The 18,573-nt window shown below is 40.8% G+C and overlaps 1 protein-coding gene across 4 annotated transcripts in view; it reads left to right on the top strand.

Annotated features, from left to right (window-relative positions):
• PARD3 (par-3 family cell polarity regulator) overlaps positions 1-14,212 on the top strand; it is a 744,562-nt gene extending 730,350 nt beyond the window's left edge. For all 4 annotated transcript variants that reach the window (XM_014545438.1, XM_014545437.1, XM_014545440.1 and 1 more), the window contains 2 exons: positions 5,791-5,918; positions 12,214-14,212. In XM_014545438.1, coding sequence (XP_014400924.1) covers positions 5,791-5,918; positions 12,214-12,607 — 522 coding nt within the window. In that variant the 3' untranslated portion in view covers positions 12,608-14,212. The remainder of the gene's footprint in view (positions 1-5,790; positions 5,919-12,213) is intronic.
• Positions 14,213-18,573: the final 4,361 nt, after the last annotated feature.

Below are 18,573 nucleotides of genomic sequence, written 5' to 3'. Positions count from 1 at the left end.
CTTCTGCTCTCACAGCTCCAGTCCACTTCACCCTCCCTCTGCCAGAGCACAAGGTGGGTGGCTCCACAGGGAATGTTTGTGCCTTGGCCCTTTAAGAGGGTGCCTGAACTTTCAGCTGCCATTCCCTGGCAGACAGCACCCCACTGCTTTTCACAGCTTGATGTTATGTGGATACCTTCCACAGTTTGGTGCTCTCTGCTGGGGAGCCCAGCTCCGGGGTTAGATCCCAGAATTCTCAGTGGCACCTCGCCCCCCTCCACCACCGGCTGAGATATCTCTCTGGGACTTCCGTTCCCCTCTGTGGGTCAAGTCTCTGCCCCTCCTACCAGTTTCTATGCCAGCTCCACCTTCCGTCCTTGGGTATCAGGGTTCTCTCCTGTGAGTTTTCTGTTGATTATTCAGGAAGCCTTCTCTTATTTCAGTTGTAATTCCAGCTTGTTCCTGGGAGCATGACCATGCAGCATCCTCCTACTCTGCCGCCATTTTTAATCTCCTCCTGTGCTCCTGTTTTTAAATTGTGTTTTTTTTTTCTTTTTGGTTCTCTGATTGAATGATTTTTTTTTCTGCCCTGTCTTCTAATTCACTGATCTGATTCTCAGCTTACTCTAATTTGCTGTTTATTTTTTCCAGTGTGTATTCTTTACTTCTGCTGTGTCATCGTTCATTTCCAACTGGGTATTTTTAATAGTTTGTATATCGTTTCTCATGCTGTTAAGCATCTTTATAATCATTACTCTGAAATGTATATCTGATAAATTGATTATCTCCATTTCATTTAGCTCTTCTTCTGGAGAATTCTCTTGTTCTTTCATTTGGGGCTTGTTTCTTTGTCTCCCTATTTTGGCCAACTGTTTGGGTTTGTTTCTATGTATTAGGTAGATCTGCTTTGACTCCTGGTCTTTTAGGAGGGTCTCTAGTGCAGGACAATGTCAGACACTGGTTGTGACTGGCCCTGAGTACCCTGTTTGGGATTACAGCTTGTGGCTCTTTATGCTGGGGCTGGCTGCATTTGGAAAGGACCAAGAAGTACACTATGATCTGCTTATCCTAGCCCTGGGTCCAGAAGCAGATCAGGCAAAGACTCAAAGCACCCAGAGATTCCTCCTCTGCCTGTAGAGCAATTGTTATTCTTAGTCATTTAATGAGCTTCAAGTTATAGACCACAGTGGAACCAAAACTTCACATGGTGAGGCAAGACATTTTCCAATGGGTAGGGCAGTTGTGCCCTGCCCCCCCCCCCACACACACACACAAGCTGCCTGGATAGTAAAGGGGTGCCTGAGAATGACGTCCTCTGCAGCATGGGGGGACGGCTCAGCACAGGAATGTAGGTGACTGTCCTCCAAGCTCTATCCCCAGCGCCACTCACCCTGTATTCTCCTCACACAGCTCTACTCCACTCTTCCCTTCCTCTGCCAGAGCCCAAGTTGAGTGACAGCTCGTGAAATTTTGTATGTTGCCCCTTTAAGAGGGTGCCTACATTTCCAGCTGTCTCTCCCTGGTAGAAAGCAACCCTGCTACTTTTCACAGTCAGATGTTACATGGTCACCTTTCTCAGTTCTGGTGCTCTGAGCTGAAAAGCCCAGCTTGGCATTTAGACCCTAGACTTCTCAGGGAGAACCTCCTACAGCTGTGATATCCCTCCAGAAATTCAGGTGTTGCCTGTGGGAGCCTGATCAGCCCTCGCACATCTGCACTTTCTACCAGTCTCTTTGCTGTTTACACACAATGTTCTTGGTAATAAGGGTTCTGTCCAGCTAGTCTCCAGTTAAGTATTCAGGATAATTTTTCTATGTTTTCATTGTAATTCCAGTTTGGTCCTGGGAAAATGTCAGTGTAGCTCTGACATTTAATCCATAGCCATCTTGCCCAGGTCATAAAAGAATCAATTTTACATTGTAAGTTTGTGCTAAGAATTAGCAGTTTTGATTTTGTATTTTAATTTTTTGTATTGTTTATTTTTATTTTGAAAAATGGGATTTTATTTAAATGAGAGGAATACTTTGTTAATGACTTAATTTAGTGAAACACTATATGGAAGATATTTTTTGTTTTACACTAGTAAGTGACACCAAAATTATGTAGCTTTCTCAAGCTTTATATAATTTTTATGTAGTATAAATAGTACCTCTTTAATAATCATGATAAAGACTAATAGTTTGGAGATAACTTATAAAAAAATGTGCATAGTTTCACTGGGGTTTAAACAGCAGCAATGGAGAGATTCACATATAATGCTCCTCCAGCACACTATGTAATAGATAATCATGGATTATCTCATCTTGCAACCTCTATCATATTGTCTTGGCAACCTTGTCATCAATATCATCAGCAAGAAGACAAGGGTTATTTGTAATTTGCTCTCTTGAAATAGAGTTATTACCTTGTTATCTGATGAATCTCCAGAGTTTTTCCAAGTATGCTTTACATGCATGTTTCCCTATATAGATACCACTTTTTTGTTAAAGCTGTTAATGCTGTTTTCTTTGAACACAGACACTTCTCTCTAGGGTTACAAAATATCCTTCATGTTTGTCTATGTTTTTGTAATTTGGGACTCTCGATACATTATTCTGTTTCTGCCTTACACATGGAAAACTACAGTATTGAAAAATCAGGATTGTAGATTGTACTTCTATTCCCACAATTTACATTTTTATGAGATCTTCATTGCAATAATGAATGAGGTTATTTTTTATTCAGGCCAAGTATAAAACTTTCCAGATGGACTTAGTAAGTTGTTGCTTTAAGCTGGTCATGTATACAATCTTCCTTGAAATCTCTGGCCCAATAAAATTTCATCTTAAAGATATGGGTGATTCTTTTTAATAACCTACCCTTTTGTATACTCTGAAAAGAGAAATAGAGTAAAACATTATGGTAAGCCTGAGATTCATATTTCATCATAGTGAGCACAATAGTATGAAATATGTCAATATACTGATACCAAACTCATTCACTCATTTTTTTTAAGTTTTCAGATCCCATCTCATAATAATTTCAGTTTGAAGTTCATCAAGATCCAACTAGATGCTTGCTGCTCATAATGTTTGAGATGAATGGTATCAGAAAACACACATTTGAGGAAACAAAAGCCCTTCAACTTTTTTTTCTTTCCTCTATCAGAATAAAATTTTCAGGCTTCTGGTAGCAACATCTTAAAAGTACACCTGATGCCCTGGAGCTTTGGCCCACAGACTAAAGGGTAGTAGGTTCGATTCCTGGTCAAGGTTATGTACCTTGGTTTCAGGTTTGATCCCAAGCCCCTGTTGGGGGGCATACAGGAGGTAACCAATCCATATGTCTCTCACTTTAATATTTCTCTCTCTCTCTCTCTCTCTCTCTCTCTCTCTCTCTCTCTCCCTCTCCCCTTCCCTCCCTTCCACTCTCACTGGAAATTAATGGGAAAAAATATCCTCAGGTGAGGATTAAAAAAAAATACACCTGAAATTTCTACAAGACCTTGCATTTTCTTTTCACATCTCCACAGCCGTGTGTTACAAACAGCATGAGCTTATGAAACTGGTTACTAAATCTTGCTGCAGAATGCCAACTCTTTCAAGGCTTCTTGACATGTGTATATGACTTATTCTGAGTGAAAAGAAAAGGGAAATATGGTTGTTTTTGAAGGCATATTGTGTAGTATTTTCTTGCTTTGCTTTCCCTCTGTCCAGTGGCTTCTCTCAGGATTCCCTGTGAACACTAGAACAGCTCGATTTTCTATTTGGCCAGCCTCTTCAAGTGCAATGGAAGAAAATGTTTGTCTTCTTTAATGCAGTTGATGAACACTTGGTTGATGCTTTGTTTGCATAAGCAGAACTCACTCAGTAAAGTGTTTTCCTTGCTAAAGGCACCATTGATGTGTTGACTCCCATGTTGTGGAGAGGGTCTGTGGACACACATTTGTTCCTATGAGTATGGCTGTAAATACCCACTAGTTGAAATTGGGGTAATCTTCACACATTTTTTGGTATCAGGATATTTTTAATATGTTCAGTGGCTGTGCCAATATGCTTTGAAAATTTTGTCCTGTATATTGCCATATTGTTGCTTACCAATAAATAAGATAATGCTGGCCAGGCAGAGAGCGAACAATAGATGATGCTTGCTTTCTGTTCACACAAAAGCCAACTACAAGAGAGATAGTTTAAGTTACAGCCCCACATGTTTTCTTACAGGTCTCCAAATGAATGCTATAACTCTATTATTTTAGAAAATTATTATGAAGTCAAAATCTGCCATTGGCTTTCAACTCTAAAAGAAAATCGATAATGTGTTTTTAACAGACATTCTTCACTCAGAATATGCCTGTTGCATGACACCAAGGGGAACAGAGGTTAGCATGCACCAAAAGGATTATTTAAGAGTGTGAGCCACTGATGTGATGATAAACCATTGTGGGGTATTTGTAGCATTAGAGGCATTGTTGTCTATTTTTTATTTCAAAAAGCCAAATCTAGAAGGTAAGCTAAGACCTACCAGTGAGAAGCCAGAGCATCCACAGGACTAGATCTATGCAACACAGTATATACATCCAGTATCTGATTTGAGCGAGAGGCACAATCAGCAGATGACTGCTGACCAAAGTATTTAGCCAGCAGAATTGAACATTTCTCTATAGCAGCGGTTCTCAACCTGTGGGTCGCGACCCCTTTGGGGGTCGAACGACCCTTTCACAGGGGTCGCCTAAGACCATCGGAAAACACATATATAATTACATATTATTTTTGTGATTAATCACTATGCTTTAATTATGTTCAATTTGTAACAATGAAAATACATCCTGCATATCAGATATTTACATTATGATTCATAACAGTAGCAAAATTACAGTTATGAAGCAGCAACGAAAATAATTTTATGGTTGGGGGTCACCACAACATGAGGAACTGTATTAAAGGGTCGCAGCTTTAGGAAGGTTGAGAACCACTGCTCTATAGGATACAATTAACCTAAGTAAAAATGCCATTTCCTAATCACTAAGGCAAAATGTCTTGTCTTATAACCAATTCAAGTAGCTATTAGCTTTCAGGTTTATTAATTTGATAAGAATTTTTATTCCCCATTTGGCTACCATCCCTGGACTAGAGGACACCTGTATGTGATTAACAATAGGTAGTTACACCTAAACTTGGTTCAAATTTAACTCTCTCTCTCTCTTTTTTTAATCCTCACCCAAGGATATTTTTTCCATTGATATTTTTTTTTTAGAGAGAGTGGAAGGGAGGCAGAGAGACACACAGAGAGAGAAATATCAATTGGTTGCCTCCCTTATGTGCCCCAACTGGGGGCTGGGGATCAAGCCTGCAACCCAAGTATGTGCCCTTGACCAGAATCGAACCTACAACCCTTTAGTCCGCTGGGCCGACACTCTAACCACCGAGGAACACCAGCCAGGGCTTAACTGTCATTCTTTAGGAAAAGGGGGATCAGCTTATATTGCGTCCTACTGTTAAACTAAAATACATAACCATTGAAAACATTTGCCAGCATAGCTAACCTTCAATTTTATTTATTTACTTGGCATTGCATTTGTCAAGCCTCATTAGGAAGACTTAGAAAGGTTGACCTCTCAATTTCTAACCATTCTAAAGCCATAATTAAAATTTAAGATGATTCAATATTTGGGGCTCATCAGAGCAATTAGATAAATGTCTCTTTTATCAAACTTGAGAAAATTGCAGTTGGTTTTATTTTAATTTCACAGAATTTTCCAAATGTTTCTAAGTCAGTCTATAAGAAATGATGTGATTCCCTTCTTGTGAATTATTTTGCATTTTCCTCCTGCAGCCCAGCTCCCGACCTCCGGCGCAGAGTGGCAGGCACTCGGTGTCTGTGGAGGTGCAGATGCAGCGCCAGCGGCAAGAGGAGCGTGAGAGCTTCCAGCAGGCCCAGCGCCAGTACAGCTCTCTGCCTAGGTACAGTACTCACTTACACTCTGTCCTTCCGAAATTGCCCTGGCTTCTCCACCTTACCCACGGTGGTCAGAGAGGAACCGCAAGTGGATGGTAGGGGTTGTTGTCTGGCTTCAAGGCCATCTTACTATGTGGCAAGAAGACTAGAAAGAAAGCTGTTTCAGGACATGCCAACATTATCACTTAAATACTGAATAATGCAAAGGCAATGCATTGACAGATGAGTACTTAGGGACTGGACCTGGGTTATAGCATTGGTTCTGCCCTCCCATGTGACCATGGGGAGAAAGGTTCCTCCTCTGAAAAATGGAAAGATAACTCTAATTTTGCTTAGTTCCTAGGGTAACTAGAATAACTGCTACTTCGGATATCTAGAGCTCTGTAGATGGGTGGAGTGAATGCTTCATGTTCTATACTTAGATGGGCCCTAATCTCCCCCTATTGCTCTACTGCCAGCTTTGCGTTTGCTTGTGTTGATCCTCAGAGGATCCCAGTGTGCCCACCTCATTATCTGACAGCCACATGGAGGTACCTCTGCTCTGGGGGCTCTGTCAGGCCTAGAAAGTGCTCAGGTGACTGAGCCCTCACACATGGAACAACAACCATTTTTCCATCTGAGTATTTCATATATACATAGTAAAGAATAAAAATATTTTAAAATATTCAGCTTTCCAAACTTCCCAAAATAAGTCACTCCTAGTAATCACAATCTTACAGGCATTTGTTTTTCTTCTTCAAACCAGGTAACAAAAACATTTTGGGTACAAAAAAAATCCACTTACCTTGTTTTTATCAACTGTTTCGAATTTGAGCAGAACAACTTTTATTTGGGGAGAGGGAAGGGAACAAATGCTTATCTGTGTAAACTTAACTGACCAATATAAAAGTGATCTTGATTCAATTTCTAATAAAGATGAGTCCCTTTAAATGTTAAATAATCACTATATTAACTGTGAGGTATTTGACTACATTGACCCATGTCACCACGGGAATGTGGATGTGAATGAGAATCTATACTGGGGTGAGTGCCATTACTATAGTAACTTGTTCATTCAGTTCTTTTTTTCAGTTCATAAAATTATATTTCCTTTGAGTAATAAATTATGTTTTTTCTTTTATACAGAATTATCTTCTCTTTTAAATAGGAGGATAACTAACAGTTATTTAGCCCATTCTAAGTAAGTGTCATTGAAGTTTAGGTCTGGACAAGACCTGGAGATCATATTGTCTTACAAGGAAACAGCTCTGAAAGATTAAGCAGCTTTCCCTAAGACCACACAGCTTAGCACGGAATTCAAACGCAAACCTGCCTATGCCCTTTATAATCATTAATTTCCATATATCATTGCCACCAAAACTTTTGTTCCAAAGTTTGGAATATTGACAGATGTAGGTGTAAAGTCCCCCTCTGTGCTCTATGCCCTTAGCATTTGGAAGGAGGCCCCTGTATGACTCAGCCCAGTGCATCAGCTGCTGGACGCCTCTCGGATTATACATAAAGGTTCTTCCATGTGAGTGCCTTCTCCCAGCCGGTTGGCTTGCAGTCGTCAGAAAGATGAGCATGATAAAGTAGATGAATTGACACACCGGGTATGGTCCTGCTGCCACAGCCACGTAGGTGGCCCGTAGCACATCAAGACCTGTGTGTGTGTGGCTACAACGTGCTTTAGGCATATATTGTCTGTGCAGGGACCGGGTTCTTAATCTGTTGATAAATAGTTTGGCTTTCTGTATTTTACTTGTGTTTGAGAGTATTTATAAGAAGTGAAAGAGAACTATCATATAGTGTATAAAGAAGAGGAGTGAGTTGACATGTACAGAACTAAGGAAGGGATGTGAGAGAGATGGTGGCCGGAGGGCCTAGAGGGGTAGATGGCCTGGCAGAAGAGAGACTAGGGCCCTGTTCCCCAGAAAGAGGACACAGATCAATGCTTCCATGGAATTTCTCCTGGTCACATTCCATAGGAGCTCAGTATTCCAAACATCTTTTTGTCCTGGCATCTCTCTCCCCTTCTTCACTTGCTACCTGTCCTTTTCCACCACATCACTCTGCCTCCCTTTCTCTCTCTCTCCCTCTCCTCCTGAAGCAGCTGGTAGAAGTATCTGTATTTCCATGTAGAAGATGATTGCTTCTATTGGTACTACTGGTGTCGTTTAGTGTTTCCCTAAATAATTAAAACTTTCCATCTGGGTATTGTGACTCCCTGATTATTAGCCATTTTACTCTGCGCAGATAGAAAAAAATAGAAAACCCAAAATGAAAGAGTTGTGTACATTTAGGCAACTGGGGTGGTCATGTGCTCTTCTTTTAGAGAATCATTCTCAGTGTGAATCTTCACACGTGTGAGGAGGATTAGGAGTGCAGAGCCTTGTGCCCCACTGGCTTGCTGGCAGAGCGGCTGCACTCCACAGCAGCTGTGTGCAGAAACCTGAACTCGGTAAAGAACCCAAACAGGAGGTCAGAGGAGGACTGCAGCAGCTTGTATGAGCTTGAGTCCAGTCCACGTCTCTGACATGTGATATTCTTCAGAGACACTGACCTCTGCTTTTCGGATGTTGACAATTAGCAGGGTTTTATCTAAACAAGTTGGTATGGCATTTGATCCCAAAAAGATTTCACACACAAACAAAAATAGTTCAGCTGCAAAGTGGAATATAAAGTAAAGCAAATGGTCAAGACTTTGTCTCAGTCACAGTAGATAAGGTGGTTTCAATTAGAGGGATATATGTGAGCCAGAGTAGTTTGAAATTCTAACTGTAATTAAGGAAGCCAAACGGCAGAATTCAAGTTTCATTTTGAAATGTCAGTAGGAAACATTAGCCAGGTAGTAACACTGGTTCTGAAGGAAAGGGGACCTGAGTGGCCCCACACTCAATTCTTAATCAGACTAAGACTTCTTTTTTATTTTTTAAATTCTTAAATCAGTTTTCATTTTTACTTTCTTTTTTTTAAATCTATATTTTTAGTCCTAAATTAGTTCCTTCATTTAGTTTCCAAAAGGCAACACTCAAACGGTGAAGAATGTTCAGAGTCACTGATAGAAAAACTTAAGATCCTTTATTAATTTTTTAAAAAATTTCCTGCTGTGTCCCCATTTCTTCTTCATTTTTCCCTCTCCCTTGGTTTCACATCTGTTGGTGTCTCACTTCTCTGCTTTGTATGTCTCACTTCTCCACTATGTCTTCACACCCTGACGTAGTCTTCCCTACCAGGCCCATTTATTATGTCTCTGAGCTGCTTGTCAACTTGTTAGCCTTGGTCTTTATATCTTTCATCATCCTTCTGCATCCTCCTCATCTCGGTGGCTAACTGGCTTTCCGCAAGGTGTGAGTCCTCTGCATGATGATGGCCTTCAGGCCACTTTGGTGATAATTGTAATCATAGACAAAGCAGGGTGTGTGCTTTCAGTGGGTTCAGAAATCTCTAGTGGGCTCATTCCAAGACCAAACAAGCCTGTATGTTGGTTATAAAGAAATTCACATTGATGGACATTGATGTTTTCTTGCTGCTGTTGTTATTGTGGCCTTTGGGCAATCATGGGACATTGGAAAGTTTCCTTCTCATCTCTGTGGAATTGGGTGGACTTACCCTCACTTAGTGAGGGTTCTTCAGTTGTTCTCTAGTGCCTTTCTCTCCTCTTTGTTTCTACCCAATTTCTCTGACAAAAGAAAAGAAAGCTAATATTTTTCTTCATTTTTCTTCTTTGGTCAGAAAGATGCTTCCCAAAACCCAGAGCCTATTCTTTGAAGGCAAAGTGACGTTGCCTTCAAACTACTCCTCCAACCCCCATTAGTCAGCTATTTACTCTGTGCCATACCTTTCTAAACATTTTGCATGTGTTATTTTATTCATTTCTGCCTCATAACCCTATGAGGTTAGCTATTATACCTATTTCACAGATGAGGCAAGTTGGGCCCAGAGAGCATAACCCTCCCAGCATCCCCCAACTGGCTAATGGCAGATTCCAGATGTGAATCTATGTCTATCTGATCCAAAGCCACTCTCCCATTGTGCCTAGTACCCAGGTGATGAGTTTCCTAATGTTGGAAACTCTTATTGTCTGCTGCACTCTTATGTTTCTCTGTGACCTGCTCATTTCCTGTGTCTTAATTAAGAGTTGTGGGTACCACTAGCTTTCTTACCAAGGAAGCATGTGTGTATGTCTGTGTGTGTGTATACATGTGTATGTATCTACATGTATGTACTTTCCCCACGTACCTTACTTTAAACCTCAGGAAGGTCTGCTTCCCTCTCTATATATGATTAATTTGAAGAAAATTTTAAAGAAATTCTTCTACATCATCAGAGTTTCCATTCCTAACAAACCTTTAGTGAGTTCTCAGTGTGTTCCTGGATTGATTGAAAATTCAGCTTATGGTACATGACCTCCACAGAGCACATCTTCAGGCTTTCCAGAGTTGGGAGTGCAGGATGAAGAGGGTTCATGGGTCTCAGTAGGTCAAGGATGAGAAAGAGGTGAAATGTCTGCAGCCTATTTCTGATTATCTTTAGATTGATAACCAACTTATGAAGGAGTCCCACTTTTGTTACTGTAACCTCAGTAACAAATTTGTTGTTTTAATTAAAGTTTCGTGATTAATGTCAAATCCCTGGTTTCATGTAGGCACTTTCCAACATTCCTGTCTCTGGGCAGATTAATGTATGACTTTTTAAGTGAAGATAATCAGTGCTTTAGGCAAATAAACTATTCCACCAAATGGAAGGATTCTTGCTTGGGCTGATTGTACAAATGGTCTGATTCCCATTAACCCTTTGTACGCCATAGTGTCTATAGATGCTTTAAAATCATTTTTTGTGAGGATTTTCAACTAAAAATATTCAAGAACACCCGAATTGTGAGTAATATAATATATTTATTTTTATAATATTCATTGCAAATTAATTTTTTAAATTAAATTCAAAATATCATGGCATGTGGGGATGTTTTTTGTTTTGGATGCGTGGCAGTTAACTGGTTAGAAGAGAACCAGATAGATATACTGTAGACTGCTCAATTAATCATAGTCATATCCAGAGATGATGCTGATCATTAGTTCATTTCCTTATTGAAAATATCCCTGACTACATTTTAGGTCATAGGAAAAATAGGCAGATTTGATCCAAAGCCCTAATAATGGCACTTTTGAATGTTCAAAAATGCAAATTGCTTCATCCGTGTGGGAGACCCAGTGACTGCATAGGCCCTGTTTTTCCTCTGCAGGGCCCTTTTGAACATTCCATCATGTGTGTGTTGATGCAAAAGGCTGAGTAATATACACTGTCACCAAATGGTTTTCTTATTGATACATGGAGCAATAGATTTTGTTTTATTACTGGATTCTCTCTCCCTCTCTCCCATTTTCAAGGCTAAATATTAGGGCTTGTCTTCCTTTCTAACAAAAAATTGTTTTACTTTATCATATCCAATCTTATTGTAAATTCATAAAAGCATCTAGAGACTAGATAATAAATTAAAGATATTTCAAAACAGTAATGTTTCCTGAAAATGCTGTGTAGCTTTATTGCACAAATGATGATAATTTGAAATTTCTGTATGACTGATTTATTCCCTTGACCTGTGGTGAACAAACATGAGTTTAGTAAGCTGTCCTGGCCTTTGGTGAGGGCACAGTGCACGGAACAGCAGTGCTTACTCTGCAGACTTCCAGGTCTACAGTCTTGATGAGCATGTGTTCTGAGGAGTGTCCATTGCTGACATATACAACTCAAAAGCCAGGGCTGTAAGGGACTGCCTGTTGCATTTTTAATCATAAAGGAGTCGAGACTTAAATCTTTCATAGCTGAACTCACATTGTAATCCATTACATGTACTTCCTATTAGCTAGCATCTCTGGCACCATAGTGGCAGCTGTGTAAAATATTTGTTTTGCTTGTTTAGAATCGAATTGTAATGTTCTGAAGCAAGCAATTATTGCTAGAGTAAATGCTGCCAAATCTCTAATCCTCCTCTAAAGCATTTTGCCAATGTGTCTGAATTTCAGGAGATATATGTTCCCTAAGTAGAATAGACAGTACCTCCCCAGACACAGAAGGCAGACCCTGTTTCTGAATAGCTGTCAGTTAGTTCTCTCTCCTGTTTAGCCCTTGTTTGTTCACTTGTCTGAGATTTGAGCTTGCTGACAGTCACATTTTCTTCCTCCAGCCCCCATCACAGTGCCTGGAGCACAATACTATTTGTTGAAATATTGAAATGCATATACCCTCTTACCCCTTCCCTCCTCTTTTTTGCTCTCCCCTTCTCCCAATCTCACACTGACCTTTGGCTTTGCTTTCTAGGCAAAGCAGGAAAAATGCCAGCTCTGTCTCCCAGGATTCCTGGGAGCAGAACTACTCGCCTGGGGAAGGCTTCCAGAGTGCCAAGGAGAGCCTCAGGTACTCCAGCTACCAAGGCTCCAGAAACGGCTACCTGGGCGGGCACGGCTTCAATGCCAGGGTGATGCTGGAGACCCAGGAGCTCCTTCGCCAGGAACAGAGACGGAAAGAGCAGCAGATGAAGAAGCAGCCTGCTCCCGAGGGGCTCAACAGCTATGACTCGTATAAGAAAGTCCAGGACCCCAGTTACACTCCCCCTAAGGGGCCCTTCCGGCAGGATGTGCCCCCATCCCCTTCTCAGGTCGCTAGGCTGAGCAGACTCCAGACTCCTGAAAAAGGGAGACCCTTCTATTCCTGAGCAGAAGAGCGGATGCTTCATTCATGCAATAAAGGACATTTTCTTATGGAGACTTGTATTTGGGGAGTTTTTTTAAAAACCTCCATGGTACTATGGAATATTTCTGTTGTTGGTATCAGTGCCTTTAAGCAGTATGGGCAAAGAAATGGAAGGCCTTAATGTCTTTGCCAGTATGTCTCAAGTGTATTTCATGGAAGGATTTCCCACTCTCTGACAATCATCTGCTCGAAGCATTTGTCACAGCATCTCTCAGGAGGACCAGGAATTCTTGGCCTGACTCAAGAGATGTTCATGGCTTTGTGTCACAGCCCCATACAACTAGTGGTGACAAATTACCTTGAAGCTGAGGTAATGTTGATTTCTCTTTATTCCCTTTAAGTTTTCTGTGATGTGAGGCACCTCTCAGTTTCTGGTGGATGAAAGTGAGTGACATACTCCAGAAATTGGGGCTTTACAGTACCTCATAGCACAGTCATTTATAATTGGTATGGTTTTTCCTTTTCATTCTCTGTTCCTCATAACAGCAAATTTCCTTCATGTTATAAAGAAGTTAAGCCATATTCCATCACTGTCGGGTTTTCATGGGGCTTCTTTTGTAACTGCCTTATACCTAAACATTACCAATAAAGTGATCATCTATTCTGAGATTACAAATGCTCTTGTTTGGTCATATTCCTAATACATGTGTCGAGTCACCACACTGTGTAGGGAAGGCGAGAGAGGGGAGGGACCCCTGGCGGGGAAGGACTGGGCTGCCCGTCATCCTGTGTATATCATGATGTGGGAAGTGGTAGCTAAGGAAACAATTCTCCCAGGATGAGCTTCTGGTCCATTACATCCAAGTAATTATTTTAATTAGTTTTTGATTGACAGGTTGGCAGGAAGGGCATAGAGTGGGACAAAGATAGGTCATTCATTTGGAGATTCTAAAAACTCATCTGCTTTCTACCGTTCCCAAGTCGATAGGAATTGACATGTGTCTAGTGCATCCACATGCTATATGTCTGCCTGGTGATGCCATCCGTGTTACTAAATAATTCTGCTATGAAACAGAAAAGACAAATAAGGGAAAACCCATCACACTTCACAAGGAGAACATTCTGGTGTCTGCAAACAGTGGTGACAAAAGTGCTTCTCATGCCAATATTTTCACATACATGTGGGTCACTGGACCTCATCTGCTCTCATGTTTTCATCTTTTGGTCTCAACATCATGTATTATAAACCATGGCTGAGTTGCTAAAGTGCCTGCGAATCCCGATGTGAAAACGCTTGAGATGAAAGCTCCACATCCATGTATTAACAAAAAAGGAAAAAAAAGAGACATGTACTGATATGCCTATTTTTTTTTACTGGCACATTGTATTTTGTGTCTACTTGTTTTTAGAAAATGTGTGAAGTGTCCATACATGTACCTATGTCTCTTTTGCATTTCTGTGTAATGTTCTATTTGTTCATAATGTGCAGTGACGTTTCAGTGTTGTTACCAATGTAAACACAGTGACCTTGAATGACAGGGCTCTTTCTCACAGCATACCCTGAGCTTGAGAAAGAACTTTCTCTGTACATATGAAACTTTAAATAAAAGGCATATTTCTTCCTGTTGTTTGTGGTGTCTATAGTATTCTTGTGGAAACTCTCCTAGCTAGAGTTATTTTTTAATATATAGGGTGTTCCAAAAAAATGTATACACACACTTTGAATAATTATACAGGCAGTGTTTATTAAATTTTTTTTCATTTTCAAAATTGAGATATCAGCTATTAAAGTGTGTATACATTTTGGGGGGGGCATCCTGTATATTAGCAGACGTGGGGTTTTTTTCATATTTAGTGAAAGTTGGAAATTTCCTCATATTTGTCTGTGCAAACACAGAAATGAGTGATTAATTGCTTATTTGAACACCTGAGGAGAGAGGGCACAGGGAAAAGGGACCTTCTTTTAAAACATTTTTTAAATTGATTTTTAGAGAGGGAGAGGAATGGAGAGACAGACAGACATATCAACCTGTTGTTCTACTTATTCACGCATTCCTTAGTTAATTCTTGTATGTGCTCTGTCTGGGGATTGAACCCACAACCTTGGCATTATTGGGGGAACTTTCTTAATGAATCCCATGGAAGACCCAGGCTGCCAAAAGAAGCCTGGGGAATTCTGAATTGAAAGAACCAATACATTAGAACTAAATTTTAAAAAATAAGACAGAAAACTACATAAATATTTCTATTATTGCCCTTTGCTCGCTTTGCATCATTTCAGCAAACCAAATGTTTTGATTAAGTTCTAGCCTTGTATACAGTGAGCCCAGAGAAATGTCCAAATTCTAGTTCACTTCTAATATTAACCTGTTTTATATTTCCCAAATTATGAAATAAGGTTTTGCTAAATCTTTCAGATGGACACTTGTTAACATTTGTATGGTGCTTTGATGATATGAAGGGCTGTAGATCCTAGGTATGTCTTACGCAGAAATGTAGATGTGGTATCTACCCAAAGAGCAAGTTTTGCTAAATCCTGTCAAAATGCCTTCTTGTGGAGTGCCTGGCAACAGTTAGTTGGTTGTCACAGCAGCCCTCATTGTGTCACCAGATCCAAATTCTATCACCTCAGGATTCTAATAAGAGATGTATAGCAAGCCAAGTAATACCATGTCTTTGATTCCTATATGCATGCAAGGCATGGAAAGTAGAAAAGCAAGATGGACAGATTTGTTCATTTTCTTACTGACCAGGAAGCCCATCCATTGCAAATGCCCAAACTGGCAGGTTCTTTATCTCAACTGGCAGTGAGAAGTAGAGCAGGAGAGGTAATATTGAATATTGTGGGGACCAAAATCACTAAGGAATTTGTAGATTAAAACTGGCAATGTGAGCCATACTGAGAAGTAGGCATTGTTATGGGTCATCACAGAAATGAGACTATGCTCCACGAGGCAGTCTTGTCCAAATGAACTGATGACCTGTGGCTCCAGAACACTTCACCAGGCCTTGCACGAATCATGGGGAGAGTGTGGCTATGGAAGGCCAGACTGGGATGGTCTGCACATGCACTGTGCTCTGCCCATACCTGCAGGGGACGCCCCAAGTCATGAAATGGGCAGGCAGCCACACTTGGATGAGGATGGACGAGGAGTCACTCAACTGTCCCTCAGAAAAGATGGTCTCACTATTACATTATCACCACTTTAGTCCATTAAGACGATATAGTCTTTAAAAGATGTATATATAAATTATAGAAATAATATTATATAATGTATCTATGTTATATGTAATTTAAGCACCACCACCCACCCCCTCTCCCTGTGGTTGGTTAGAACACAGGCTGCTCAGAGGTCAAAGCACCCACAATGGCACAGCTGTCCATGAACAGGAAGGAGAAATTTGTTTCTCTGGAAACCCTGTATGAAAGGGGGCAGAAAATAGGCAAATGGAGCTGATCACTTTGTCAGCAGTGTGCTTAGTGACTGTCGCCATGTAAGACCAGAGATTGCTGAGGCTCCTCTGTCCATGTCATTGCTCGAGACTTAGCTAGATATCCTGGTCATCTTGGGGATTGCTCCCTTTCCTTCAATCTCTTTTATTAGAGAGTACATGTTTGTATAGACATATAACAAACATATGTATCATCTATAATAATAAAAGGGTAATATGCTAATTAGACTGTGCATCCTTCCGGACATCCTTCCAGATGACCTTCCAGATGAAGCCGGGGCTGCGAGGGAAGCCCGGGTCCTAGGTGCCAGAGGGAAGCCGGTGCTGGCATCCGGGGGAAGGAAGGCCTACTCTTGCATGAATTTTGTGCATTGGGCCTTTAGTCCATAATAATAAAAGTATAATATGCTAATTAGACTGTGCATCCTTCCGGACATCCTTCCAGATGACCTTCCAGATGAAGCCGGGGCTGCGAGGGAAGCCCGGGTCCTAGGTGCCAGAGGGAAGCCGGTGCTGGCAGCCGGGGGAAGGAAGGCTTACTCTTGCATGAATTTCGTGCATTGGGCCTCTAGTATTTCTATAATTATGTGTCTGTATTTGTCTGGTTTAATGTGTTCCTCATTTCCTCTGAGTCCTTAAAACCCAGGTTTTGCCCCAAGTCAGAACCAACTTAGACGAAGCAGGTAGTCCTTTGTTTCTAGCTCTGCTAGTCATGGAGAGTGTGCACTAGTGTACTCTAGGTCCACTCCATCACTGATGTCCTGCTGCATGGCAGAGTGCGCCATAAATTTAAATGTCTATTTAACAGCCTTCCCCCACCACCCCAACAAAGATTACTCTAATGATGACATGTCAGGTAAGGAGAAAATTTTATTTTTTTACTTCAGAGACAGGATATCATCATAATAAGGCAGCTAATAAGAGCCTTCACAGGTCAGAAAGTGAGAGTGATGCAGTGCTTTAATGGAAAACCACCTTCAGCTCTGAGTAATGATTAGATCACAAAGCTCACTGAATTAAATGACTTTTTTTTTTTTTTAGTGTGTGGAGGAGGGTGTAATTCTGAGCATAATCTTTTCTTTCCTTTTTTTTTTTTTAACAAGAAACTGATAATTTTAGTTTCGACCTCATGGCGAAAAGGGAAAGGTTATCATTGAACTCCACAAAGAAGGAACTTGTTTCCTGTCAGATGTGTTCTTCCCTCCAAAACTCATCACCTTCTGAGCCTGCGCTCATCTCCCTGCTCTTCCCTTTCTCTCGGCTTTCATATACCATTCAACGAAGTAAAAACCTATGGGTGTCCTTTATCCATAGATCTAGTTCCTTCAAGTTAAACCCTGTAATAGAAAATTTCATTTTTAAAGGATTCCATTTGGTTCTATTGATCAATCATCCTTTGCTAAGGAAGATAATTACCTTTTCTCACAATTTTTTTTTCCTTTCTGAGTTTAGATTTAAAGGATCCATTTTTCTTCATTTTTAATTTTTTAAAGCAAGTTATATGCATGTTAGTCTGGACACAGGAGAAAAGTGCAAGAAACAAGACAAAGTCCTTTTTCCATGAGGTTGAACAATTACTCATCATTCCTCCTTAGCACTTACTTGCTCACAGGATCAATTAAATGTGTGAAAACACGCTTTTCTGAATTGCTCAACTAATTGCTGTCACCTCACACTGTTGTTGGCTTATAAAAGTCATTTGGACTTTGTCCCAAGGCACTGGGGCTGTCTCCTTTGTGTCACCAGCCCAAGAGGATCAACTGCTGGAGGGGGTGCTGGGGGCAGGAGCCTCCATCTCTGAGGTAACTTTGCTGCTTGCCGTGAGGCTCCTCCTGAAATTGAAGTTTGGCTTCCACAAGGGGTTTTATGATGCAAATATTTTAAGTACAACTCTGAAGATTTTGCCATTAAAAGCAGTCTCACATGGCTCCGGGCCCAGCCTACTGCAAGCTACAAGGGGGGGAAGAGTGCCACGTATTGCTGGCAAGTGATAGACAAGAGAACATCACAAATTTCTAAACCAGTCATAACCTTGGCTAATGATCTGGTTTCGGGGTTCAGTTCATATTGGACTTGCTTTTATTCAGCTCTAGTTGTCAGTGGCAACATACTTACCACAATTGTTTATGTTGAGATGAAATGGGTGAAAACATCAGCTCGACAACCCAGAGACGGGTCAGATTAGGATTAGCCAATGAATGTGGGGTATTTTGGAATACTGCAAACCTTTGAACTTGTCTTGTGAAACCTCAAAGGGAATTTGCCCTGCACATGCCTTGACCTGCTACTCAATTTCCAAACTTTTCTTAACTTTATCTGCTTGGCTTGCCTCCCATCTGAGCCCACAGATCTCCTCTCTGGTGCAAGAACCCAAAGCATTTTCACAAAATCTGCAATAAGAGTGCACAGCTGCCCCTGGCTGCTTTATTCATGGAGCACTTTACAATTTGTACAACACCCTCTTTCTTGTTTTTGAACCAATAAACCCTGTGAAGCTGGATAGAGAAGCGATAGTCCAATTCTTCAAAATTTATT

This window comes from Myotis brandtii, unplaced genomic scaffold, assembly GCF_000412655.1.
Source record: "Myotis brandtii unplaced genomic scaffold, ASM41265v1 scaffold41, whole genome shotgun sequence".
NCBI lineage: Eukaryota > Metazoa > Chordata > Mammalia > Chiroptera > Vespertilionidae > Myotis > Myotis brandtii.
The sequence above is the reverse complement of the archived record's forward strand: the minus strand, read 5'-3'. Positions and strand labels throughout refer to the sequence as shown.